The sequence below is a fragment of the Dendrobates tinctorius genome, unplaced genomic scaffold, assembly GCF_039654945.1.
Source record: "Dendrobates tinctorius isolate UK_male_01 unplaced genomic scaffold, ASM3965494v1 ptg000177l, whole genome shotgun sequence".
Lineage (NCBI taxonomy): Eukaryota > Metazoa > Chordata > Amphibia > Anura > Dendrobatidae > Dendrobates > Dendrobates tinctorius.
The window spans coordinates 6,893,958-6,918,721 of NW_027361844.1; the positions used below are offsets into that span (position 1 = coordinate 6,893,958).

The following is a 24,764-nucleotide window of genomic DNA, read 5'->3' on the forward strand; positions in this document are numbered from 1 at the left end:
TCTGGATAGTTAGCGGGGAGACTACTCAGACCCTCAAGTAGCCTTTTCCTCGTTTTCTAAAGTTTTACTTCATGTGGAACTGTTTGTGGATGGTAGTTCTTTTCCCTCTACAGCCTTCGTGGACTGCGGATCATCCATTAATCTCATTGACTCCCAATTGGTCACACGCTGTGGAAAACCTAAGTTGTTTGGTTCTGGACAATCTACCTGCAGGGTTGGTGTTGGGCATGCCCTGGTTACAACACCATAACCCAGTTATTAACTGGAAAACGGGGGAGATTGTTCAGTGGGGGTTTAATGATTTTAAATTGTGTGAGAAATCTGCACTGCTGGTTGAACCTGTTAAATCTGTGTCTGTATCATCTGTCGAGCTGGAAGGTATTCCAGAATACCTGAAGGACTTCGAAGATGTATTCTCTGAAAGCGAGGCCGAGACGTTACCGCCACATAGACCCTTTGACTGCGCTATCAAGCTGCTCCCGGGGGCTAAATTACCTAAAGCCCGTCTGTTTAATTTATCCGGCCCTGAGCACTTAGCTATGAAGGAGTACATTGCTGAAAGTCTGCGCATGGGACACATACATCCTTCAGTCTCACCTGTGGTGGCAGATTTCTATTTTGTAAAGAAAAAAGATGTCTCAATTTTCCTGAGCTTAATCAGATTACTGTACGGAATATGTACCTCCTTCCGTTGATTCTCGATTTGTGTAACCAACTATCAGGGGCAAAATGGTTCTCTAAACTGGATCTTCGGGGGGCATATAATTTGATAAGGGTCCGAGAGGGAGATAAATGGAAAACTGCGTTCCTCACGTCTGAGGGACTGTTTGAAAATGTAGTCATGCCATTTGCTCTTACCAATGCCCCCGCCATATTTCAGAATTTCATCAACGAGGTATTCTCGGATCTCATTGGTCGTTTTGTTGTTATCTACTTAGATGATATTTTGATATACTCCTCCGACAGGCATTCTCATCTGGAACATGTACAAACTGTTCTCCAAAGACTGAGGGAAAATCATCTGTTTGCCAAATTGGAGAAATGTGTATTTTGTGTTCAGGAATTGTGTTTTTTGGGATTAATTGTGTCCTGTGAGGGTTTTCGCATGGACCCCAAGAAGGTGCAGGCCATTGCGGATTGGGTGCAACCCCGAGATCTTAAGGGTCTTCAGTGCTTCTTGGGGTTCGCCAATTATTACCGCAAATTTATCTGGGGGTTTTCGCAGGTGGTCAAACCACTCACAGATCTAACATGCAAAGGTGCGGATGTGAGAAATTGGTCCTCGCTCGCAAAAGAGGCCTTTGCGACTCTGAAAAAATGTTTTATGTCTGCTCCTGTGTTGGTACAGCCAGATCTGTCCAAACCATTTGTGGTGGAGGTGGATGCCTCTGAGGTGGGGGTGGGGGCAGTGTTGTCCCAAGGGCCTGCCACTCTTACCAACCTCAGACCATGTGCTTTCTTTTCCAGGAAGTTCTCTGCTGCTGAAAGAAATTATGATATAGGCAATAGAGAGCTTCTTGCGGTCAAGTTGGCGTTTGAGGAGTGGAGACACTTTTTGGAGGGGGCCAGTCACCTGGTTACTGTGATCACTGATCACAAAAATTTGTTATACATTGAGTCTGCTAAAAGACTAACGCCCAGACAGGCCCGTTGTGCCCTTTTTTTTATCTCGTTTCCAGTTTACTATTACATTCCGTCCGGGGTCAAAGAATGTCAAGGCTGACGCCTTATCTCGCAGTTTTCATCCTGTGTCTGCCCCTGAGCTACCGTCCTCCATTCTACACCCTGGGGTTGTGTTAGCAGGGATCTCGTCTGAATTGGAAAGGGAAATTGAGGGGGCCCAGTCGCTGGCTCCTGCAGCCAAGGCAGGGGGCAAGTTGTTTGTCCCAGAGCAACTTCGCCTTAAACTCTTGCAAGAGTTCCATGAATCCAAGCTGTGTGCTCACCCTGGTATATCAGCCACACGTCTGGTGGTGGCTAGGATATTCTGGTGGCCTACCCCTGGTCCTGATATAAAGAAATTCATTTCTAGTTGCGGGGTCTGCGCTCGTTCTAAAAGCTCTCATAGCCGGCCGGCGGGGGAGCTGATGCCCTTAGCAGTTCCCGAAAGACCATGGACCCACCTGTCCATGGATTTTATTACCAATCTTCCCTCTTCCAGGGGTAATACGGTGGTATGGGTAGTGGTGGACAGATTTTCAAAGCAGGCTCATTTTGTACCCCTGTCCGCATTACCTTCAGCTGAGACCTTATCCAGATTGTTTGTTTGTGCAGAATGTGGTCCGCTTGCATGGGGTGCCCCTGAATGTGGTGTCTGATCGTGGTGTGCAGTTTGTGGCTAAGTTTTGGCGTGCTTTCTGCAAAAAATTAGGGATGTCTCTGTCATTTTCATCTGCATACCATCCTGAGAGTAATGGTCAGACGGAATGCACTAATCAGTCTCTGGAAAAGATCCTCAGATGTCTGACTTCTGCTAGACAGAGTGACTGGTGTGATATACTGCCGTTTGCTGAATTTGCCTTCAATAGTCGGGTGAGTCAATCCACTGGTATGTCCCCTTTCTTGATCAACTATGGGTTCAGTCCTCATTTTGATGAGTTTTCTCGTCTGGATTCGGGGTGTCCCGGGGCTGAGGACTCTGTTCAGCGGTTAAAAGATACATGGGCAGAAGTCCAGCGGTGTATATCTAGGTCTCAAGGCAGGTATAAGTTTTTCGTGGACAGGAAACGAACACCTGGTCCCATGTTTCAGGTTGGAGAGAAATTTTGGCTCTCCACGCGAAACATTAAGTTAAAGATTCCGTCAGCCAAGCTGGGCCCCAAATTCACTGGCCCGTACAAGATTGTGGAAAAAATCAATCCAGTGGCGTACAGGCTGTGCCTTCCACCCTCTTTCAAGATCCCTAACGTCTTCCATAGATCTCTACTGAAACCTTTTGAAGCAGTCCGGGGAGAATCCGAGTCCGCTGCTCCTCCGCTTTCGGTTGAGGGACATGTGGAATATGAGATTGGTCATATCGTAGATTCCAGGTTGGTACGGCGGTCAGTACAGTACCTAGTTCATTGGAAAGGGTATGATATGGGCCGGAGGACAGGTCCTGGGTGCCGGCCCGGTTGATGCATGTGGATCGCCTGGTTCGGGCTTTCCATGCTAGGCACCTGGGCTAGCCGGGGGGTCCAGAGGCCCCCCGTTGAGAGGGGGGTACTATCATGATACCAGTGCTGGTGGACCTGCACTTCTGGGGTTAATGTTTTGATCTCAGTGCAGACTCTTACCTCCACACCTGGGGCTTATTATGGTGGCCTCTCATTGGTTCTGGGAAAGCATCTTATAGCCTCAGGAAGCTCCCATCCCCGTCAGTTATACTTTCGCCCTTGGCAGAGTTGTGTTGACCCCTGAGTGTGTTTGTGCTGTGTTCAGGTTGCTTGATATTTTGTGTACGACTCGGTCTGTTCTCTGGATATTGCTTGTTGGATTCTGCTTGGTACCTTCTATGTCTGTTTGGTTTTGACCCCTGCTTGGCCCCGACTATCCGTTCTGTCTCATCCCTGGTACTTTACTGCTATCTCTGTGTATGTCCTCCGCTTTGCCTAACTCTGAGTATTCCTGTATAGTGTCCTGCCGATCTCTGGAAGCAGGACGCTAAGCCCCGCCCCTTGCAGTCACATGAACATAGGTCCTTCACTGCTTGCTAAACTTCAGCATACCCATGTCCTGTTTGTACTTTCCGGCCGTACCTGACCCCGGGTCCCCCTACAGTGCGGGTGAGTCCCTGCTCAGCGGAGGCTGCACGCCGATGCTGACAGGACCCTGATAGGACTATATTCAGGTGTGCGTCTCTTGCGCCCAGAATAGGTCCTCTCGGCAGCGGCCTGCTGGGCTGGGCTACTCTACCCTCTGCCGGTAGCTGACAGGCCCTGGGAGATGGTCGGTATGGACTTTGTGGAGGGACTCCCCAAGTCCAGTGGCAGCACGGTTATTTGGGTCATCACTAGAGTTGAGCGATACCATCCGATACTTCAAAGTATCGTATCGGATGGTATCGGCCGATCTTTAAAAAAAGTATCGGGTATCGCCGATTCCGATACCGGAAGTCCCATTCAAGTCTATGGGACTTCCGGTATCGGAATAAGAAAAACCCTTTCCTGCCCTTGTACAGCCTCTCTGGGGTCTGTACGGGCCTTTCGGGGGGCTGTGCCGGCCTGCCAGGGGGTCTGTGCAGGCTCCGGTGGTCTGTGCCGGCCTGCCGGTGGTCTGTGCAGGCTCCGGGGGGCTGTGCCGGCCTGCCGGGGGGCTGTGCCGGCCTGCCGGGGGGCTGTGCCGGCCTGCCAGGGGGTCTGTGCAGGCTCCGGTGGTCTGTGCCGGCCTGCCGGTGGTCTGTGCAGGCTCCGGGGGGCTGTGCCGGCCTGCCGGGGGGCTGTGCCGGCCTGCCGGGGGGCTGTGCCGGCCTGCCGGGGGGCTGTGCCGGCCTGCCGGTGGTCTGTGCAGGCTCCGGGGGTCTGTGCAGGCATCGTCCGATAGGACTACAAGTCCCATCTGGCGATGCCTGCTACCATGACAGTGATTGACACATTAGCCAATGATGGGACAGTAGTAGTCCCATCATCCGGCTAATGTGTTAAATGTAAAAAAAAAAAAAAAAAAAAAAAAATTACATGCTACATTCATACTACATACTACATACATGCTACATTCATACTACATACTACATACATGCTACATTCATACTACATGCTACATACATACTACATGCTACATGCATGCTACATACATACTACATACATGCTACATACATACTACATATATACTACATGCATGCTACATACATACTACATGCTACATGCATGCTACATACATACTACATGCTACATACATACCACATATATACTACATACATACAATACATTCATACAATACATACATAGACATACAGTACATATAACATAGAGTAACATACTTACCAATACTTGTCACATTGTTCCCCGAAGCCATTGTCGTCTACGGAATAAATATTAACATAACAAACCACAAAAATACTCACCCACGATCCGAAGCAGTCCACGAGTGTGTCCCACGACGATCTTGGGTAGAGAACTGCAGCATCAGCTGATGCTGCCGTTCTCTACGGGCTGCAGGAATCCAATGACGGAAGGTAGGTATCCTTCCGCACTGTATTCCTCCGCCACTTAAAAAAAAAAAAAGTCCCTAGTCTCACTTTATGCCATTGCTGTGTGGGAATTTCCCACACAGCAATGGCATAAAGTGAGACTAGGGACTTTTTTTTTTTTAAGTGGCGGAGGAATACAGTGCGGAAGGATACCTACCTTCCGTCATTGGATTCCTGCAGCCCGTAGAGAACGGCAGCATCATCTGATGCTGCAGTTCTCTACCCAAGATCGTCGTGGGACACACTCGTGGACTGCTTCGGATCGTGGGTGAGTATTTTTGTGGTTTGTTATGTTAATATTTATTCCGGAAAGACAATGGCTTCGGGGAACAATGTGACAAGTATTGGTAAGTATGTTACTCTATGTTATATGTACTGTATGTCTATGTATGTATTGTATGAATGTATTGTATGTATGTAGTATATATGTGGTATGTATGTAGCATGTAGCATGTATGTAGTATGTATGTAGCATGCATGTAGCATGTAGTATGTATGTAGCATGCATGTAGTATATATGTAGTATGTATGTAGCATGCATGTAGTATATATGTAGCATGTATGTATGTGGTATGTATGTAGCATGTAGTATATATGTAGCATGCATGTAGTATATATGTAGTATGTATGTAGTATGTATGTAGCATGTATGTAGTATATATGTAGTATGTATGTAGTATATATGTAGCATGTATGTAGTATATATGTAGTATGTATGTAGTATATATGTAGCATGCATGTAGTATATATGTAGTATGTATGTAGTATATATGTAGCATGTATGTAGTATGTATGTAGCATGCATGTAGCATGTAGTATGTATGTAGCATGCATGTAGTATATATGTAGTATGTATGTAGCATGCATGTAGTATATATGTAGCATGCATGTAGTATGTATGTGGTATGTATGTAGCATGTAGTATATATGTAGCATGCATGTAGTATGTATGTAGTATGTATGTAGTATGTATGTAGCATGCAGTATGTATGTAGTATGTATGTAGTATATATGTAGTATATATGTAGTATGTATGTAGCATGCATGTAGTATGTATGTAGTATGTATGTAGTATATATGTAGTATGTATGTAGCATGCATGTAGTATGTATGTAGTATGTATGTAGTATGTATGTAGTATATATGTAGTATGTATGTAGCATGTAGTATGTATGTAGTATTTTTTTTTTTTTTTTAACATTTAACACATTAGCCGGATGATGGGACTACTACTGTCCCATCATTGGCTAATGTGTCAATCACTGTCATGGTAGCAGGCATCGCCCGATGGGACTTGTAGTCCCATCGGACGATGCTTGCACAGACCCCCGGACATCAGCACAGCCCCCCGGCAGGCCGGCACAGCCCCCCGGCAGGCCGGTACAGACCCCCACAGGGTGCACAGCCCCCCGGCAGGCCGGCACAGCCCCCCGGCAGGCCGGCAGAGACCCCGGGCAGTCCACACAGCCCCCCGGCAGGCCGGCACAGCCCCCCGGCAGGCCGGCAGAGACCCCCGGAAGGCCCGAAATGACGGCGCATCATGATGCGCACACACCGCGCATCATGATGACGTCAGGCCGTCAATCAACTGAACTTCCGATTCCGATGCCGAATTCCGATATTGAAAAAATATCGGAAGTCGGTATCGGAATTCCGATACAGCAAGTATCGGCCGATACCCGATACTTGCGGTATCGGAATGCTCAACACTAGTCATCACCGACCACTTCTTCAAGATGGTGCACCTGGTACCTCTCTCCCGGTTAACTTCTGCACGGGGCCTGGCAGCGTTGTTTATTAAGCATGTTTTCCACCTGCATGGCATGCCGGATAAGATTTTCAGCGACCGGGGTCCTCAGTTTGCATCTCGGTTCTGGAGAGAGCTCTGTACCCTGCTCAGCATTGAGCTAAATCTCTCCTCGGCCTATCATCACGAGACTAACGGGTTGGTAGAGAGAGCCAACCAGACCCTGGTCACATATCTTCGACATTTTGTGTCGGCCAGGCAGGATGACTCGGCATCCTTGCTGCCATGGGCTAAGTTCGCTTTAAACAATGCTGTGGCCGACTCCACCGGTCAGACCCCATTCCTCCTAAATTACAGCCAGCATCCGCGCGTCCCTGAACCCATGCCTGTGTCATCCACCGACTCTAGGGTGGCAGACTGGGCGATGGAGGCACGTGACATTTGGGATCGCACTCAGGATGCTATCCGAGCCTCCAAGGAGAGAATGAGGATCTCCGCTGATGCACATCGGCGTCCTGCTCCAACCTTTCCCCCTGGCGACTTAGTTTGGCTCTCTGCCCGTAACATCAGGCTGCGAGTCGAGTCACCAAGTTCGCTCCTCGCTATATTGGTCCCTTTAAGGTCCTCTAACAGATCAGCTCTGTGGTCTATCATCTGACCCTTCCACCACACTTGGCTATCTCTGACACCTTCCACGTGTCCCTCCTTAAACGTGTTCACATGTCCCGGTTATCCGAGTCATCTGCCGGGACATCAGACCTGTCTTCAGACGAGTTTGAGGTCAATGCCATTGTGGGATGCAGGGTGGTGTGAGGTAACAAGTTTTATTTGGTGGACTGGAAGGGTCATGGTCCAGCGGCTCGGACCTGGGAGCCAGTGGAGAACATCCACGCTCTGTTCCTTATTGCGGCATTTGAGCGTAGTGAGGCTCAGAGGGGAGGGGGCCCTAGGAGTGGGGTAATGTTAGGTGTCGGGTTCCTGCCGCTGCACAGCAGGAATCCCGAGCCTTGCATTCGGCGGTCTCCAATTCTCCTTCGGCCGCAGAGGAGCCTGCTCAGCAGACTCGTCGATCCTGGCGCTCTGCTCAAACCAGCTCTGTGGGCTTGGTTGCTGCTGCCACCTATGGTCCAGCAATAGCAACGCATGCTGTTCAGCAGCGAGCCACTCCAGGGACTAAGTCCTCCTTTTGGTCCACTGAGCATGCCCGTGGGACGATCTCTCATTGGAGGAGATCGGAGGTCACATGCTCAGGTCCTCCAGCTCAGATTGGACCATCAGAAAGGTCAGGAAGGTCCCGGAAGGACGCTGCTATAAAAGAGCAGCTTGGCCACTCGGCCATGCGCTAGTATAGACTGCATTATCAGACTATGAGGAGTGAGTGTTGTTATGCATGTATGAATGTCTCTGGTGAATGACTCATTGGAAACCCCTACCTTTGGTACGCATGTGTTGTGCAGCCTAGCCTGTTAAGCGCCCAGGCTTAGGTGTAGGTAGGACAGAGTCTGAGACAGGCATCAGTGTCCACCGGTGGCTCAGCACGCCACGGTGCACGTGCTTGATACTCCATAGTCAGCGTCTATAGTGGCGTCCGCAGGTGCGACGCCGCATGCTCAGAAGATCTGGAGGGACTCTGACCCTGTGTCCTTGGGGCAGAGTTCTGTGACCGCTTTCTGTGCGCTCTGTGAGCTAAACAGGCATTTATGTTCTGCGGTAGTGTGGCTCTGTGAGTTAACAGGGTTCGCTTCTGTTCACACTGGGTGACGTTATCCCACGTGTGACCTTTTCTACACCGCTTAAGGGTACGTGCACACGCTGCGGAATGCTCTGCGGATTTGGTCGCGCGGATTTTGTAAAATCCGCAAATAAATCTGCAGGTCAAAAGACCTGCGGTTTAACCTGTGGATTAGCCAACGGTTTTGCCCTGTGGGTTTATCATCTCTACAATGGAGGAGATGGTAAACCACAGCAGAAACCGCAGAAAGAATTGACATGCCAATTCTTTCTGCGGTTTAGAAACCGCAGCAAATCCGCGCGGAAAAATCTGCACCATCTGCACTGCGGTTTTTGATATCCATAGGATATTATGGTACTGTACACCGCAGCAGAAACTGCTGCGGATCCGCAGCGGCCAAATCCGCAGCAGATCCGCAGCAGAATCTGCTGCAGAATCCGCAGTGTGTGCACACACCCTTATACTTCCGCCATTACTAAGCAGCAGTTTACCACCCCTGCATGGTGGACCCCAAGCTGCAAACACACCTTACTATTATTTTATTATTTGGTACGTTCCACCAACTGTAACAAGGTGGATGCATAGGTTTGGCAAATGATAGTGTATTTTGTAGAGAATTCTGGGCCTTTAGGTTGTATAGCATGTGGTTCCTAGTCAACTCTGACTAGGTGTGTGTGAAACTTTACTGTGTTTTCCTTTTTGGTGTTGGAGGAACTCAGTCTTCGTTTACTGTAAAGAATAGTTCCTTCACAAGTTGTCTTGTCATGCTGTTAGTCCATAGCCCACTCTATCCTGGTGAGACCACCCCGGTGCATGGTCTACAATTTGGCGCAGTCACAGGATACAACCATGGACAGGAACATGGAGGGAAGCAATCCCTTATTGCCAGTGGCCTCGGCTCAGGTGCTGAACCAGCCTGCCACTGCTTCTGTTCCAGCGGGATCCCTTCCGGCTGGGGAGCTATTACAGCTTTTGCCGAAATACGACAATAAAAATAGGACATTGCAAGATTGGACAGAAAGGATGTAGAGTGTTATGTGCAGCTTGATCCCAGAGTTGTGAGCAGAGAAAGCATTTAATGACCTAGAGGATGAACCCAGACAGACAGTAATGACACTGCCAGATTCTAAAAAGGACAAATTAGATAAAATACTTAAGCTGCTGGAAGGAACCAGCCAGATCGGGAAGTGCAAGACTCGCCCTTCAAGATATGTTGAATGAAGAACAGCGGTGGGACTCCGAGGCCATCGGAGCCCCTGGGAGGTGGATAAGCTGTTGAGGGATCAGTCCATAGCTGGATTAGCCAATAAATTCCTATGGAACAAGTTGCAAGAGATGACTCGGATGATAGCCTACCTGACTTCTTACCAGATCTACCTTGCCACAATAGAGAGGCAGGAAGAGTCCATACCTGTGGCCAAGAAAGCAATTAATAGCACTCAGCTGATTGGAAGCCTGACAGGCTCTGAAGACTTGCACACTTTGAAAAAGAAGTGGTGCAGGCTCTGTGCGCCGAACTGAAGAATCTTCAACTGGAAGAGTCCCAGCTAATGAGACTGGTCCAATCTCCGGAGAAAGCAGTGGCCCCTGAGCGTCTTCATCTGTTACGACTTGGGTGCGGAGCCAGAATGAAGGAAAACCTGGCACTGCCGCCGGCACTCTGACCGGAGCGTGTGGCTGCATATTGTTGTAAGGCAAGTTATTGGGCAGTAGTTGGATGGAACTGTTCCTTTGTGAGGATCCTTCATGATCAGCACTGTTCTTCCTTGTGATAGCCAGGCTGGGTGGCGGCCTGCTTCTAGCAGTTGGTTCACCATGTGCTCATGTACTGCTGTTAATTTCTTTACCCAGTAGGTGTAGATCATGTCTGGACCAGGTGCTGTCCAACTCTTCATGTTCTTGACCCACTGTTGGATGTCTGCTTCTGTAATGGTGACTAGTAGAGTTGAGCGACTTTTGTTTTTTTATGGTCGAGTTTCGTTTCGTGAAACCCGACTTTTCCAAAAGTCGGGTCGAGCAAGATCAGCCGATTATAGGGAAAAGTCGGGGTCGTCCCGAAACACAAAACCCAATGTAAGTCAATGGGGAATAAAAGTCGGCAGTGAGAGGAGGACAGGAAACACACCTACAGTGCTCATTTGAATGCCAAAAGCATCAATTCTTCTTACTTAAGCTGGTCAACCTTAATTAACTTCATAATACAAGTTAAGCACTGAAAAATGGGGGTTATTTAGCTAAAGTTGTGGGGGGGGTAGGGCTGGCTCCAGGTTTTCATGTGCCCTGGGCGAAAGAGCGCCCCTTTAACACATAATACCACAACTCATCATGCTCCGATACGGCAGAGAAATAGCGGTATAGTACAATGAAAAATACTTCACTTTTTACATCTCATGACGAGGCCCATCTATTTCTCCATACAGAATCATTGGTCCCATATAATGTTTGAAACAGTATATGATGAGCTCCACATAATGCTACAGTATATGTTGGTCCCCATGGATGAAGCTCCACTGTCTTATGGGCCCAAATAATGCTCCAAACATAATGGGCCCCATTTCTAATGCTCTAGTGTATAATGGGCCCTGTAAATGCTGCTCCAGTGTCTGATGTCCACCTTTGGAATGTTCCAGTATATGGTGGGCCCCATCTATCATTCTCCAGAGTATAGTGCTCCCCAAAAATTGCTGTCCCAACATTGAAAACAATGAAATAAGTCTCCTCGCTAGGGAATCCCTGTACTAGTCTGGACTCCTCGTCGTCCCCATCTTCCATCTCACTGCACAGTATTTCAACCTTGCAAGTGCTGTGATCCTGAGCAAGCAGGGGGGGCCCACTCGTTGGCGACGGCACTGGCACAGGGCCCCTGATAGTACGGTGGTGTGTCTGATGGCGGGTGGGCCGAACCTGCACTTTCATCTGCAGCTTCCTCTTTGTCACTGTGTAAGATGGAACTGTATATGGGAAGGGTAACCTGAGTTTCATCAGGGTCAGATTCAGGCCGGGTAGCGTGCGAGGGGAATGTAGTGGTCTGGGTCAATGTACCAGCAGATTCATCGAGCAGTGGCTGGGCATCAGTGCACTTGTGTCGCCCCCAGGAGTACGGTCACCACAGTGGCATTACCTTCCTCCTAGGGAGTGTGATGTCATGCTTGGGAGCAACGAAGGATCTCTCTAGCAGGTTAACTGATTGGGCGGCGTTATTCCCATGAGTCATGACCCTCCAAACAGCGTTCATGAAGGCAAAGTGTTTGTTTTACGTGGGCAGTATGGTTGCAAAGCTGAACCTTAAAGGAATGTCCAGAAGGGCACCACCAGGAGTGGAGCCTACGGCGTAATTTGACTCAACACGGGCAACCTCAACCATGCCAGCTACAGAACAGATGCACACATTGCAAGCTTAATTCCGTTAACGAACGAGACTCCGTCATGCCCCGCGGTCCGAGTCCGGCTTACTAGAGGGACACGTGAGGCTCTGGCACATGAGATTGGCCAATAACTGGTGTGTCATGCCCTTACATGTCCGTGGCTGCATGTGCGCTACACTGAAAAGGCCAGCGTTTGTCGCTTACAGGTGCAGATAACCCGCTGAACAACGTTAGTGATGGGGATCACTGATTACAATTATTACTTGCAAACGATGATTTCCCAGTAAGTGCAGGTCAACCGCAGTTCCGGAATTAGGCCTAACCGTCATTCCTGAAAAAAATGAAAAACTTACGTGTGCAAACCACAGGTGCTGTAGCTTGCTTAACAGCTCGCCAGCCGTTCTCACGCCCAGTATGGGTTACACGTGATTGCACAAAGGTGAGAAAGGGTACCGTATCCCCGGATAACATGTATGGATAGCGTACACATTCAAAAGATATGTCTATACATCAGGAGGCAGGCTCAGACGGTGTAAGGCCCAGTATGGCTTGCAAGTGATTGCACAAAGGTGAGAAAGGGTACCGTATCCCCGGATAACATGTATGGATAGCGTACACATTCAAAAGATATGTCTATACATCAGGAGGCAGGCTCAGACGGTGTAAGGCCCAGTATGGCTTGCAAGTGATTGCACAAAGGTGAGAAAGGGTACCGTATCCCCGGATAACATGTATGGATAGCGTACACATTCAAAAGATATGTCTATACATCAGGAGGCAGGCTCAGATGGTGTAAGGCCCAGTATGGCTTGCAAGTTATTGCACAAAGGTGAGAAAGGGTACCGTATCCCTGGATAACATGTATGGATAGCGTACACATTCAAAAGATATGTCTATACATCAGGAGGCAGGCTCAGACGGTGTAAGGCCCAGTATGGCTTGCAAGTGATTGCACAAAGGTGAGAAAGGGTACCGTATCCCCGGATAACATGTATGGATAGCGTACACATTCAAAAGATATGTCTATAAATCAGGAGGCAGGCTCAGACGGTGTTAGGCCCAGTATGGCTTGCACGTGATTGCACAAAGGTGAGAAAGGGTACCATATCCCCGGATAACATGTATGGATAGCGTACACATTCAAAAGATATGTCTATACATCAGGAGGCAGGCTCAGACGGTGTAAGGCCCAGTATGGCTTGCAAGTGATTGCACAAAGGTGAGAAAGGGTACCGTATCCCTGGATAACATGTATGGATAGCGTACACATTCAAAAGATATGTCTATACATCAGGAGGCAGGCTCAGACGGTGTAAGGCCCAGTATGGCTTGCAAGTGATTGCACAAAGGTGAGAAAGGGTACCGTATCCCCGGATAACATGTATGGATAGCGTACACATTCAAAAGATATGTCTATACATCAGGAGGCAGGCTCAGACGGTGTTAGGCCCAGTATGGCTTGCAAGTGATTGCACAAAGGTGAAAAAGGGTACCGTATCCTCGGATAACATGTATGGATAGCGTACACATTCAAAAGATATGTCTATACATCAGGAGGCAGGCTCAGACGGTGTCAGGCACAGTATGGATTTGACGGCCCAGACTACACAGCGGAGGAGCAGGGAGAGGTAAAGATTGCAAATGCTGGGGCCCTGCCCAAGCAAGGGGGGCCCACTCGTGGGCGTCGGTACTGGCACTGGGCCCCTCATAGTACGGCGGTGTGTCTGACGGTGGGTGTGCACCACCACCATCAGAGACACTTGATTGCACTATGAGGGACCCTGTGCCAGAGCCCGCGCCCAAGAGTCGGCCTACCCACCTGTCCAGGGCAACGGCACTCGCACGGTGTTGTGCTCTAGGTGGTGACCCCGGCCATGGGGGGGGGCAGCACAGTTAGGGAGTTTTAGAAAGTGGCATATGTTGATGTTGGACATTCAGCTGATGCAAAAGGCGAAATAGGTCAAGTCCCAGGAAGAGGTGGACCAAAGCAAGCCATTTTTCTGTCACCCTATGTGTCATCAGGGGAAGGTGGGACAAAATCCTTGGAAACCCATGCATGGTTCATTTTAATGAAGGTTAGATCATCCACATTTTGGGTTGACAGACGGGTCCTTTTTTCTGTCAGGATTGATCCAGCTGCACTGAAGACTCTTTCCGATAGCACACTTGCAGCTGGGCAAGCGAGCTCCTGTAAGGCATATTGTGCCAATTCAGGCCAGGTGTCCAGTTTAGCAGCCCAATAGTCAAAGGGGAATGACCTGTGTGGGAGAACATCGATATGGGAGGAAAAGTAGTTTGTAACCATAGTTGACAACTGCTGTCTCCTGTCACTTTCCATCGATGCTGTATTACCAGTTGTGTGAGCGGTACTTGAAAAATCAGTCCACAACATTGTCATGAAACCCCTGTCTCCAACGCCACTTCTGCTGTGTGCACCATGAACACCTCTGCCAAGCTGCCCCCGGCCCGTACGGCTCGTGTGAGAACCATCACCGCTGCTGTGTGCTGGGAATGCCTCAAGCAACCGATTTACCAGAGTTGCTTGTTTATTAGCCAATATTAGGTCAAGGTTCTCCTGTGGCATGATGTTTTGTAATTTGCCTTTATAGCGTGGATCCAGGATGCTGGCCAACCAGTAGTCGTCATCGTTCATCATTTTGGCAATGCGGGGGTCCCTTTTTAGGATCCGCAAGGCATAATCTGACATGTGGGCCAATGTTCCCGGTGTCAATGATGCACTGCGAGTGCTGGTTGGAGGAGCACTTTCTGGCAAATCCACATCCCTCCAGTCACGCACAAACCCTGTACCAGACCTTGCCACGCCAACATTTTCACTTGCCCCACGAGATGCATCCTCCTCCCCTAAGTAATCATCCCCATCATCATCCTCCTCCTCCTCTTCTTCCTCCAACTCGTCCAGGAGAAGTCCCTGAGCAGACAATGGCTGAATGTCATCAAGGATTCCCTCCACCTCTTCCTCCTCGTCAACATTGGCTGCAGACGCCTGCTCCTTAAGGTGCGTCAAAGTTTGCATGAGCAGACGCATAAGTGGGATGCTCATGCTTAGGATGGCGTCGTCTGCGCTTACCAGCCGTGTGCATTCCTCAAAACACTGAAGGACTTTACAGAGGTCTTTCAGCTTCGACCACTGCACACCTGTCAACTCCATGTCTGCTCTCAAAGTGCCTGGCCGTGTATCCTCCCACAAATGCATTATGGCCTGCCTCTGCTCGCACAGCCGCTCCACCATGTGCAGGGTGGAGTTCCACCTTGTTGCAATGTCGATAATGAGGCGGTGGTTGGGAAGGTGGAGCAATCGCTGCAGCTTCTGCATACGAACGGAGTGTACAGGCGACCGGCGGATGTGCGCGCACAGTCTTCGCACCTTATGGAGCAGGGCTGTTAACTCCGGATAATTTTTGAGGAAGCACTGCACCACCAGGTTCAAGGTGTGAGCCAAGCAAGGTATGTGACTGAGTTTTGAAAGGGCTATGGCTGCCACAAAATTACGGCCGTTATCACTAACTACCTTGCCTGCCTCAAGATGTACACTGCCCAGCCATGACTCAGTTTGTCGCTTCAAGTACTCGGCCAGCACCTCGGCGGTGTGTCTGTCGCCCAAACACATCATCTGCAACACAGCCTGCTGACGCTTTCCACTAGCTGCTCGATAGGGGGACACCTCGTGTGCAACAGTGGCAGCTGCAGATGGAGTGCTCGTACGACTGCGCTCTGTGGACGAGCTGTCGCTTCTGGAGGAGGAGGGTGGAACGCCTACAGCCAACTGTTTCCTATACCGTTGGCTAGGCAGCACTGTCCCACCACCGCTGTCCCCTGTGGACCCTGCATCCACCACATTAACCCAGTGCACAGTGATGGACACGTAACGGCCCTGGCCATGCCGACTGGACCATGCATCAGTTGTGAGGTGCACCTTTCCACTCAGTGACTGCTTGAGTGCATGGACAATGCGGTCTTTCACATGATGTTGGAGGGCTGGGATGGTTTTGCGAGAGAAGAAGTGGCGACTGGGTAGGTCATAGCATGGTACTGCATAGGCCATGAGTTCGCGGAAAGCTGCGCTTTCCTCCAACCGAGAGGGCATCATCTCAAACGAGATTAGTTTGGCAATGTGGGCGTTCAAACCCAGTGTACGCGGATGAGAGACTGAGTACTTTCTTGACCTACTCATAGTGTCTGGGAGGGTGAGCTGGACTTGAGAGCTGCATATGGTGGAAGTAGCGGTGGACAGGGTGGACTGAGAGAGGGTTGATGATGGTGATGGAGTTGGTGTTCTTTCTGATGGCCTAGATTCAGTATTTCGTTGATATAACAGTGGGATTCCCTGACTGCTGTGGCCTTGCAACGACACCTCAACATTTGCTGCTGTGCTAACCGGTGGGCTTACAGTGGGGGAAACAATGTAGCGTTGCTGACTACCTTCTTTGTGATCAGTTGCACATGTGGCACTTGAGGTTTGGTGTTGTGTCCACGCTTGCAAGTGCATGCTGGTTAAATGTCTAAGCATGCAACTGGTATTCAAATTTTTCAGATTTTTCCCTCGGCTAAAGGTCTTTGCGCACTTCTTACAGATAACCTTGGCCTGATCATGAGGATTTTGTTCAAAAAAGTGCCACACTGCACTCTTCCTACTTTGGCAGACATTTTGCGGCCTAGCACGCGGTGATGTTTTGACCCTCTGGACAAGCTGTCCAGCAACTCTTTTGATTTTTGGAACCTGTCTTTGGAGTGCTCCGGGCCTGCCAGATAACAGCTGTTGCGATGTTGATGTCTGCTGTGGATGCTCCTCATCTGAGCTATTGGAAGCAGCACCCTCTTCCCCAATGGATGCCAATCTGGGTCAACAACTGGGTCATCCATCACCTCCTCTTCAATGTCATGTGCACCTTCCTCTGTGTCACCGTGTATGGTGGTATAGTGTGCGTGAAGGGGCACCTGAGTCTCATCAGGGTCAGAATCTGGCTCTGTACACTGTGAGGACAATGTAGTGCTCTGAGTGAATGTACCAGCAGAATCATCTATCAGCGGCTGTGCATCAGTGCACTCCATGTCAGATTCATCTTGGCCTGGGTAATTCACCATTTCACTTGATAATCCAGGCATGGTATGTGAAAACAGCTCCACGGAGTAATCAGTAGTATGGCCTGCGTCATCCTTCAATCTTGGTTGTGGTGAAGGACACAAGGAAAGGTGTGGTTCATGAACATGAGCCTCCAATGACGACTCAGTGCTTTTACTTTTTACAACTTCAGAAGAGGAGGCGATAGAGCTGGAGGCTGGGTCCGCAATGTAAGACAAAACTTTTTCCTGATGCTCTGGCGTTAAAAGCGGTTTGCCAACTCCTAGAAAACTAAGCCTTCAAAGCCTTATGGAGCCAGACGATGACGCAGGCTCAACACCTCCTGCATTCGGTCCTATTTTGCTTTTGCCACTACCATCAGATCCACCACCAACACCATCATTACCAGCTGCCAACCCCCGCCCAATTCCACGGCCTCTTCCACCAGCCTTCCTCATTTTTGTAGAAATGTAGACAAAATCCTACAAACTATATAGTAATGTAAAACAAGATACAAGGTGTCTATAGGACAGGGGAGATTTAGATTTTCTGCAGACACTTGTGGACACTGGACACTTGGATTGTGTGAGGCCCACTGAATATCACAGCGCTATGTCACAGGCTCGATGGCACAGGTGTGAAAAAAGTGACTACAGGATAAGGGAGATTTTGAATTTCTGGGAGATTTTGAATTTCTGCAGACACTTGTGGACACTGGACACTTGGATTGTGTGAGGCCCACTGAATATCACAGCGCTATGTCACAGGCTCGATGGCACAGGTGTGAAAAAAGTGACTACAGGATAAGGGAGATTTTGAATTTCTGGGAGATTTTGAATTTCTGCAGACACTTGTGGACACTGGACACTTGGATTGTGTGAGGCCCACTGAATATCACAGCGCTATGTCACAGGCTCGATGGCACAGGTGTGAAAAAAGTGACTACAGGATAAGGGAGATTTTGAATTTCTGGGAGATTTTGAATTTCTGCAGACACTTGTGGACACTGGACACTTGGATTGTGTGAGGCCCACTGAATATCACAGCGCTATGTCACAGGCTCGATGGCACAGGTGTGAAAAAAGTGACTACAGGATAAGGGAGATTTTGAATTTCTGCAGACACTTGTGGACACTGGACACTTGGATTGTGTGAGGCCCACTGAATATCACAGTGCTATGTCACAGGCTCGATGGCACAGGTGTGAAAAAAGTGACTACAGGATAAGGGAGATTTTGAATTTCTGGGAGATTTTGAATTTCTGCAGACACTTGTGGACACTGGACACTTGGATTGTGTGAGGCCCACTGAATATCACAGCGCTATGTCACAGGCTCGATGGCACAGGTGTGAAAAAGGTGACTACAGGATAAGAGAGATTTTGAATTTCTGCAGACACTTGTGGACACTTGGATTGTGTGAGGCCCACTGAATATCACAGCGCTATGTCACAGGCTCGATGGCACAGGTGTGAAAAAAGTGACTACAGGATAAGGGAGATTTTGAATTTCTGGGAGATTTTGAATTTCTGCAGACACTTGTGGACACTGGACACTTGGATTGTGTGAGGCCCACTGAATATCACAGCGCTATGTCACAGGCTCGATGGCATAGGTGTGAAAAAAGTGACTACAGGATAAGGGAGATTTTGAATTTCTGCAGACACTTGTGGACACTGGACACTTGGATTGTGTGAGGCCCACTGAATATCACAGCGCTATGTCACAGGCTCGATGGCACAGGTGTGAAAAAAGTGACTACAGGATAAGGGAGATTTTACATTTCTGCAGACACTTGTGGACACTGGACACTTTTGGATTGTGTGAGGCCCAATGAATATCAGAGCGCTATGTCACAGGCTCGATGCAGCAGGTGTGAAAAAAGTGACTACAGGATAAGGGAGATTTTGAATTTCTGCAGACACTGGACACTTTTGGATTGTGTGAGGCCCAATGAATATCAGAGCGCTATGTCACAGGCTCGATGCAGCAGGTGTGAAAAAAGTGACTACAGGATAAGGGAGATTTTGAATTTCTGCAGACACTTGTGGACATTAGACACTTTTGGATTGTGTGAGGCCCACTGAATATCAGAGCGCTATGTCACAGGCTCGATGGCACAGGTGTGAAAAAAGTGAATTGTAGAATTGGGCAGAATAGGAATCTCCCTAGAGTGTAGGTCTGTAAGAACGGAACAAGTCCTCCACTTATCCTTCCACAGTGACACACAGATAGCTTCACTGTGGCTGTGATAACAGCCGTTACACGGTACTGTGTGAGGAGCGTACACCGCTGTATGGTGTGAATAAATGCACGCTCATTACCTTAGCAGGACAAAAAAAAAATTGGGATTGCTTTTAAAAAAGCAGTTTGCAGAGCAGTGGGGAAACAGCAATGCAGCTGTCAGGAAGCCTTAGAAGTCAGCCTAACAACCAACACCGCTGATCCACCACAATATAGCCTCCCCTTGCACTGCACACACAGTGACTGGTGTGTTGCACAGGCAAAATCGCTAGCAGCAGAAGCAGTTTTTTTGTCTTCTTCCCTGCCTAACGCTCTCCCTACAGAATCAGCAACCTCTCCCTATGCTAAGATCGGCAGAAGTAAGATGGCGGTCGGCATGCACGCCCTTTTATAACCCCTGTGACGCCCACCAAAGCAAGCCAATCACTTGCATGCCCTTCTGAAAGATGGTGGCGACCCCTGCCTATGTCATCACGTTGCCCACAGTGTCCGTGGATCCTGATTGGCTGAAAAAGAGCGCTAAACAAACTTTTGAAACGCGACTTTGGCGCGTAAGTCGCCGATCTCGTGGCCGACCTCATCCTAGGGTCGGGTTTCGTTTCATGAAACCCGACTTTGCCAAAAGTCGGCGACTTTTGAAATTGTTCGACCTGTTTCGCTCAACTCTAGTGACTAGAGGTGGTATGTATGTGGTAAAAAAGGAGAGTAAGGTCCAATATCCCCGTGAATGAGGTGGAACCGGTGGGGACTGGGGGGCAGACTAGAAATCTTCATTGCAACATGTTGCAACGGTACCAGTTTCAAGAACCAGCGGTCATGAAAGCAACACCTGAAACTAAGCTGAGAGGAGCAGGCCTGCCCATAGATGTTGATGGGTGGGATGTATCTGCTTCCTTACAGACGGAGGTCCCATCTGTTGCAATATTGCCCTCCAGAAAGTCTGTTTTACAACCTGTGGTTCCCCCCAGAGATGATACACAGGAAGAGAATACTGCCCCAGTCTAGTCCGTGGCTGTCTCTAACGATAATGCACGGAGGGAGTTAACAGCTTCAGTCCTGTGAAGGACACTTGGGCCACCGTGGCCATGCCCTCACAACACTATGTGCAGAACGATTTATTCTGGGAAGGTGTCTCAGGGACACCAAACTCCGGTGGAGTGGCATGCGAGATGGTGTTAAATGGGCTAGCAGTGTTGGTCTCTGGCCACAAGAGGTCACTGGCGCCTCTTGAATAGACTCTATTGTAGACCTCATGGTGTTTTTCAGAGCTGACAGGAAGAGGATGGGCGAGAGGGAGATCCACTGCCTCCCTTGGAGCTCGAAGTTTGATGTGTTCCAGAAACTGGCCAGAGTACTGGAGAAACGTGTACCTGTTCCTGTGAAACCTGTTAGAGGGAGAGAATCACTTTAGGGAGATTACTACGGTTGGATGCAGAGTCGGATTCCCCCCAAAGCCATCTGCTTTGACATGGAGAGCCTCCTGCTAGTCGATCAGGCTAAAACCACACTTCAAGTGACAAGTACACCATTCACTCCTTGGCCTCCAAGCTAATGTCTGAACAGATGCTCAGCTGCCATCCGTGACCAGGTTACAGTCGCTAAGTCCTGAGCTCACGGCCTGCCATAGTGATCACAATGGGATTGTGCATGCAGACCTAGAGGGCGTTTGGCATCAAATGTAACCGCATTCATGCTTCACCTTTGTGCTTTGGGCAGCGCAGATTTTCAACCACCGTATTTCTTATTTATGGTGTCAAATGTAGATTCTCAGAAAGAGAGAGATTATTTGCTAGCAAAACTGTATGAACTCAAGCTGATTTCTCACAGTGTTAGAAAGACTCATATATACACATTTTGGCCAAAACCCTCCCCGCGGAGAATCACCTGTGGGTGAAAAAAAAAGGGTGGGTTAGAAAATCGTTGGGTTTGTGAACTGTTGTGCTGCACCACCACTGGGTCGGCCCCTTGCACTCATCTAATTGAATTGTTTTCCTTGGTCAACTCCTCAGTTCCCGCATTAGGCGGAGGCATAGGTCAGGCAAATTATAATGTATTTTGTAGAGAATTCTATTGTTTGTGCAGCACAGGGGTCCTAGTTGACACTGACTAGGTGTGAGGGGAAACTTTAAGCTATGTACCCACATATGCAGAAAATTCCTGACTGAAAACCGGACTCCTTACCAGAAAACGCGCGTTTTTTTCCGCGCATTTTTTGCGTAAAAAACGTGCGTTTTTCATGCGTTTTTTTCCAGAGCGTCCCCAGTCTCATAGAAAATAGTTAGAAATGTGGATTTTTTCTGCGAAATTAATGAGCATGCTGCTTTTTTTACCGTGATGCGTTTTTTTTGCGGAAAAAAACGCATCAATATGCACAAAAAGTGCAGAATTCATTAAAATGAATGAGATGCTTCTTGTAAGCGTTTTTTAAGTGTTTTTGCTGGTAAAAATGCGAAAAAAACGCTTACATGTGCACACACCCTTACTGTGTTTTCCTTTGTGTTGTTGGAGAAACTCATTTTTCATCTGCAGTAAAGAATAGTTCCTTCACGCGATGTCTGGTCGTGTTCTTTGTCCACAACCCGCTGTATCCTGTGGCGACCACCCCGGTACACGGTTAACACAACCATAGTTTAGCAGCTTCTACAGATTGTATACCTATATGCAGTGTCGGAATGGGGTGCCGAGGGCCAACCAGTAACATTGACTTTGGGGGGGCCCACTTTTTACCTGCATACAAATATTACATGAACCTTGTTCACAAATTTACCTATATCTCTATATAATAATAAACTAAGTAGTTTGGTTAATGAATGAGATGCTGCTTTTTGCTGTACAGAGTGAATCAATTGAATTATGTGAAGTACTGCCCATACAGTGGAGTTAGGGGCCCAAATCTGCACAGGGACCCACCCGTGGATTCCCCTGTTCCCCTATGGGCCAGTCTGAGCCTGCCTATATGATTGTTTAGATATTCTTAAAGAAACAGTATCTCTTTATAATTGAATTAACAGATATACCCACTGATTTGATTTCCAGTTGTTCTTATATTGTGCCGTCTTGTGATTTTTTTCTACAGTATTTTGCATTTACTTCAGTTTGTTTATGAAAGTAACACACTTTGATATGATTTTTAATGTATTTATCATTCATTTTAAATTCAGATGTACCATGAAAAAGGCTGAGTATAGCCAAAATTTGATATTTTTTTCTGTTTTCATGGTAGGTTCAAGTTATAGTAAAAATCAAAAAGACACAACTGCAGTATCTTATGTTTTCAACTTTTGCTGAAGTATTTTCAATTTGTTGATATACATTTTTCTTCTGAGAACCAAACCAGTAAGTATATACAGTACATTTTCTTATAAGGAAAATTATTGACACTTTTAGGACTTATTTTAAAGGGAACCGGTCATTAGATTCATTCTGCCCAAACCACATGCAACATGATTCAGAGCATGGTTGTGTAATTGCAGCCAGGTATATTTTACTCTGAAATACTGTGGCATGTGCCAAGTTTAGGAAGCCAGCTTCTCCCTCTCCAGTTGATGGACAGGTCTCTCTGTTCCTATGCACACAGTCCCTATTTGTTGATTTCACAATTTACCAAGACAAATGTTACATGACAGACATATAAAGCACAATTCTATCAGCAAATGATATGTTTTTCTATGCAAACACAGGCACCTGTTCTGGAGATCCTGTCCTTGAATTTCTTTCTTCTATATCCTGTTCTATTCCATCACTTTTCAACCCAGTCAGTTTTTTCTTCTTCTGGATACTTCTGACATCTCCTTTATAGACCTTGTGATTTTTTTCAGCAAATCTATGCTGCTCATCTTCCTAAAAAAAAATGTGCAACATCAAGACACAAACAATACAACTTTCCAAATATGTATGAATAGATGTAAAAAAATGTAGGAGTATATTAGACCAATATACAGGACATGTATAAATATAATACAAACAATTGTGTATATGGTTAATCTTCTAAATTAAATCCAAAGATCCAACAAATAAAAATCTATTAAAACGATTTTATATTTTTGGGAAGATCCAAGTAAACACACTCTCATAATAGTTTGGTTAATTAATATTCAAGAAATCCTCTCAATTTTCTTGCTTTTAGTTTTAATGCAGGGGCTCATAAGACAATGAGGACAAAGACGGTTTTAAACAACAAAGCGCATTGGGCAAAATTTTAAAGTGGGGCCCCAAAGGGTAATACCATCACACAAACATTCAGGTTGCATTTACGCAAGCTGATTTCAGACTGGTAAATGAGCGCGATTGACTATATTGAAGTCATTCAGCGCTTGTTTAATCAACCTCTTTACACAGGCTGACAAAGAATGAAGGGAGGTAGAAAGATCAGTAATAGATTATTCTGTCCCCATACAGTATTATGTTATCAGCAGAACTCCTGTTTATACCAGGTGATGCGCTGCCAAGAACAATGATTTTTGTGCCAGTATAAACAATCCAATCACCTGATAAATGAGTATAATTTATTCGGTCGTCCGTGACAGCACCACCTGAGAAAGGGGATCCACCCTTCAGGAACAGGAAACCTACAGATACAAAAAGGGCGGCACCTCTCCCACGCATCAGTTGGTTTCCTGTTCCTAGAGGACAGGACTTCCTACAGATCGTCCGTCATGGATCGTTAAGGATATTCCCAGGCTGGCTGACCGACCCAGGTAGCGGGGGGATCTCCTACCTTGGTCAGTGCGGGGTCCCTGGAAGCGCCACGGTGGGGTCAGGCAGGTCTCCACGGCAGTGTGCGGAGCAGGTGGATCAAGGGGTCCGGAGGACAGCCGTCTCCAGAGTGCCAGCATCGGAGGTATGTATACCCCGGGCCCTTCCTGGTGCGTTCCCCCCGGGGTCCGGTCTCCTGGTCCTGCGTTAGCATCCAGTCGGCAGGTGCATGGCGGCGCACGGGGGGCTGGAGGCATACTGGGCCGGGGGTGCCGTGCCGGCTCCTTCCCGCGGTCTCAGTTTGAGCGGCGGAAGTGACGCGGCGGAGGGGGCAGGGCCAGTAATGCCGAAACCGGAAGTCGCGTGCCGGACGGCTTTTTTGTATGCGTCGCAGGAGCGCGGCTGTCCTGGGTCGCGTGCAGCGGCCGGAGCGCAGGGCGGAGGAGAGGTCACGGGAGGGTCCCAGGTGGGAGGTGCCCTCGGCCTGAACCCTGCTGACCCGGATATTCGGAGGCAATATAAGGCAGGCTGGGACACTGCTGAGGTGCTTCTGAAGGCCCATTGCAGCAATGGATTCGACGGAAGCCCCCATAGACCAGCAGGATGAGGTGCAGGAGCACCCGCAGAAACAGGTCTCAGTGAAGTCTCATACAAGTGGCCAGCAGAAGAAGCAAGGACGAACGAGCGGACAGAGCCGCAGAAGTACCTCCAGACTGAAAGATCCCCTGCCTCCCT

General features: G+C 48.2%; 1 protein-coding gene across 3 annotated transcripts in view; it reads right to left on the reverse strand.

Moving 5' to 3' along the window:
• KIAA2012 (KIAA2012 ortholog) overlaps positions 1 to 24,764 on the reverse strand; it is a 615,491-nt gene that overhangs the window by 97,258 nt on the left and 493,469 nt on the right. For all 3 annotated transcript variants that reach the window (XM_073551517.1, XM_073551518.1, XM_073551516.1), the window contains exon 14: positions 23,019 to 23,174. In XM_073551517.1, the coding sequence (XP_073407618.1) occupies positions 23,019 to 23,174 (156 nt within the window). The remainder of the gene's footprint in view (positions 1 to 23,018; positions 23,175 to 24,764) is intronic.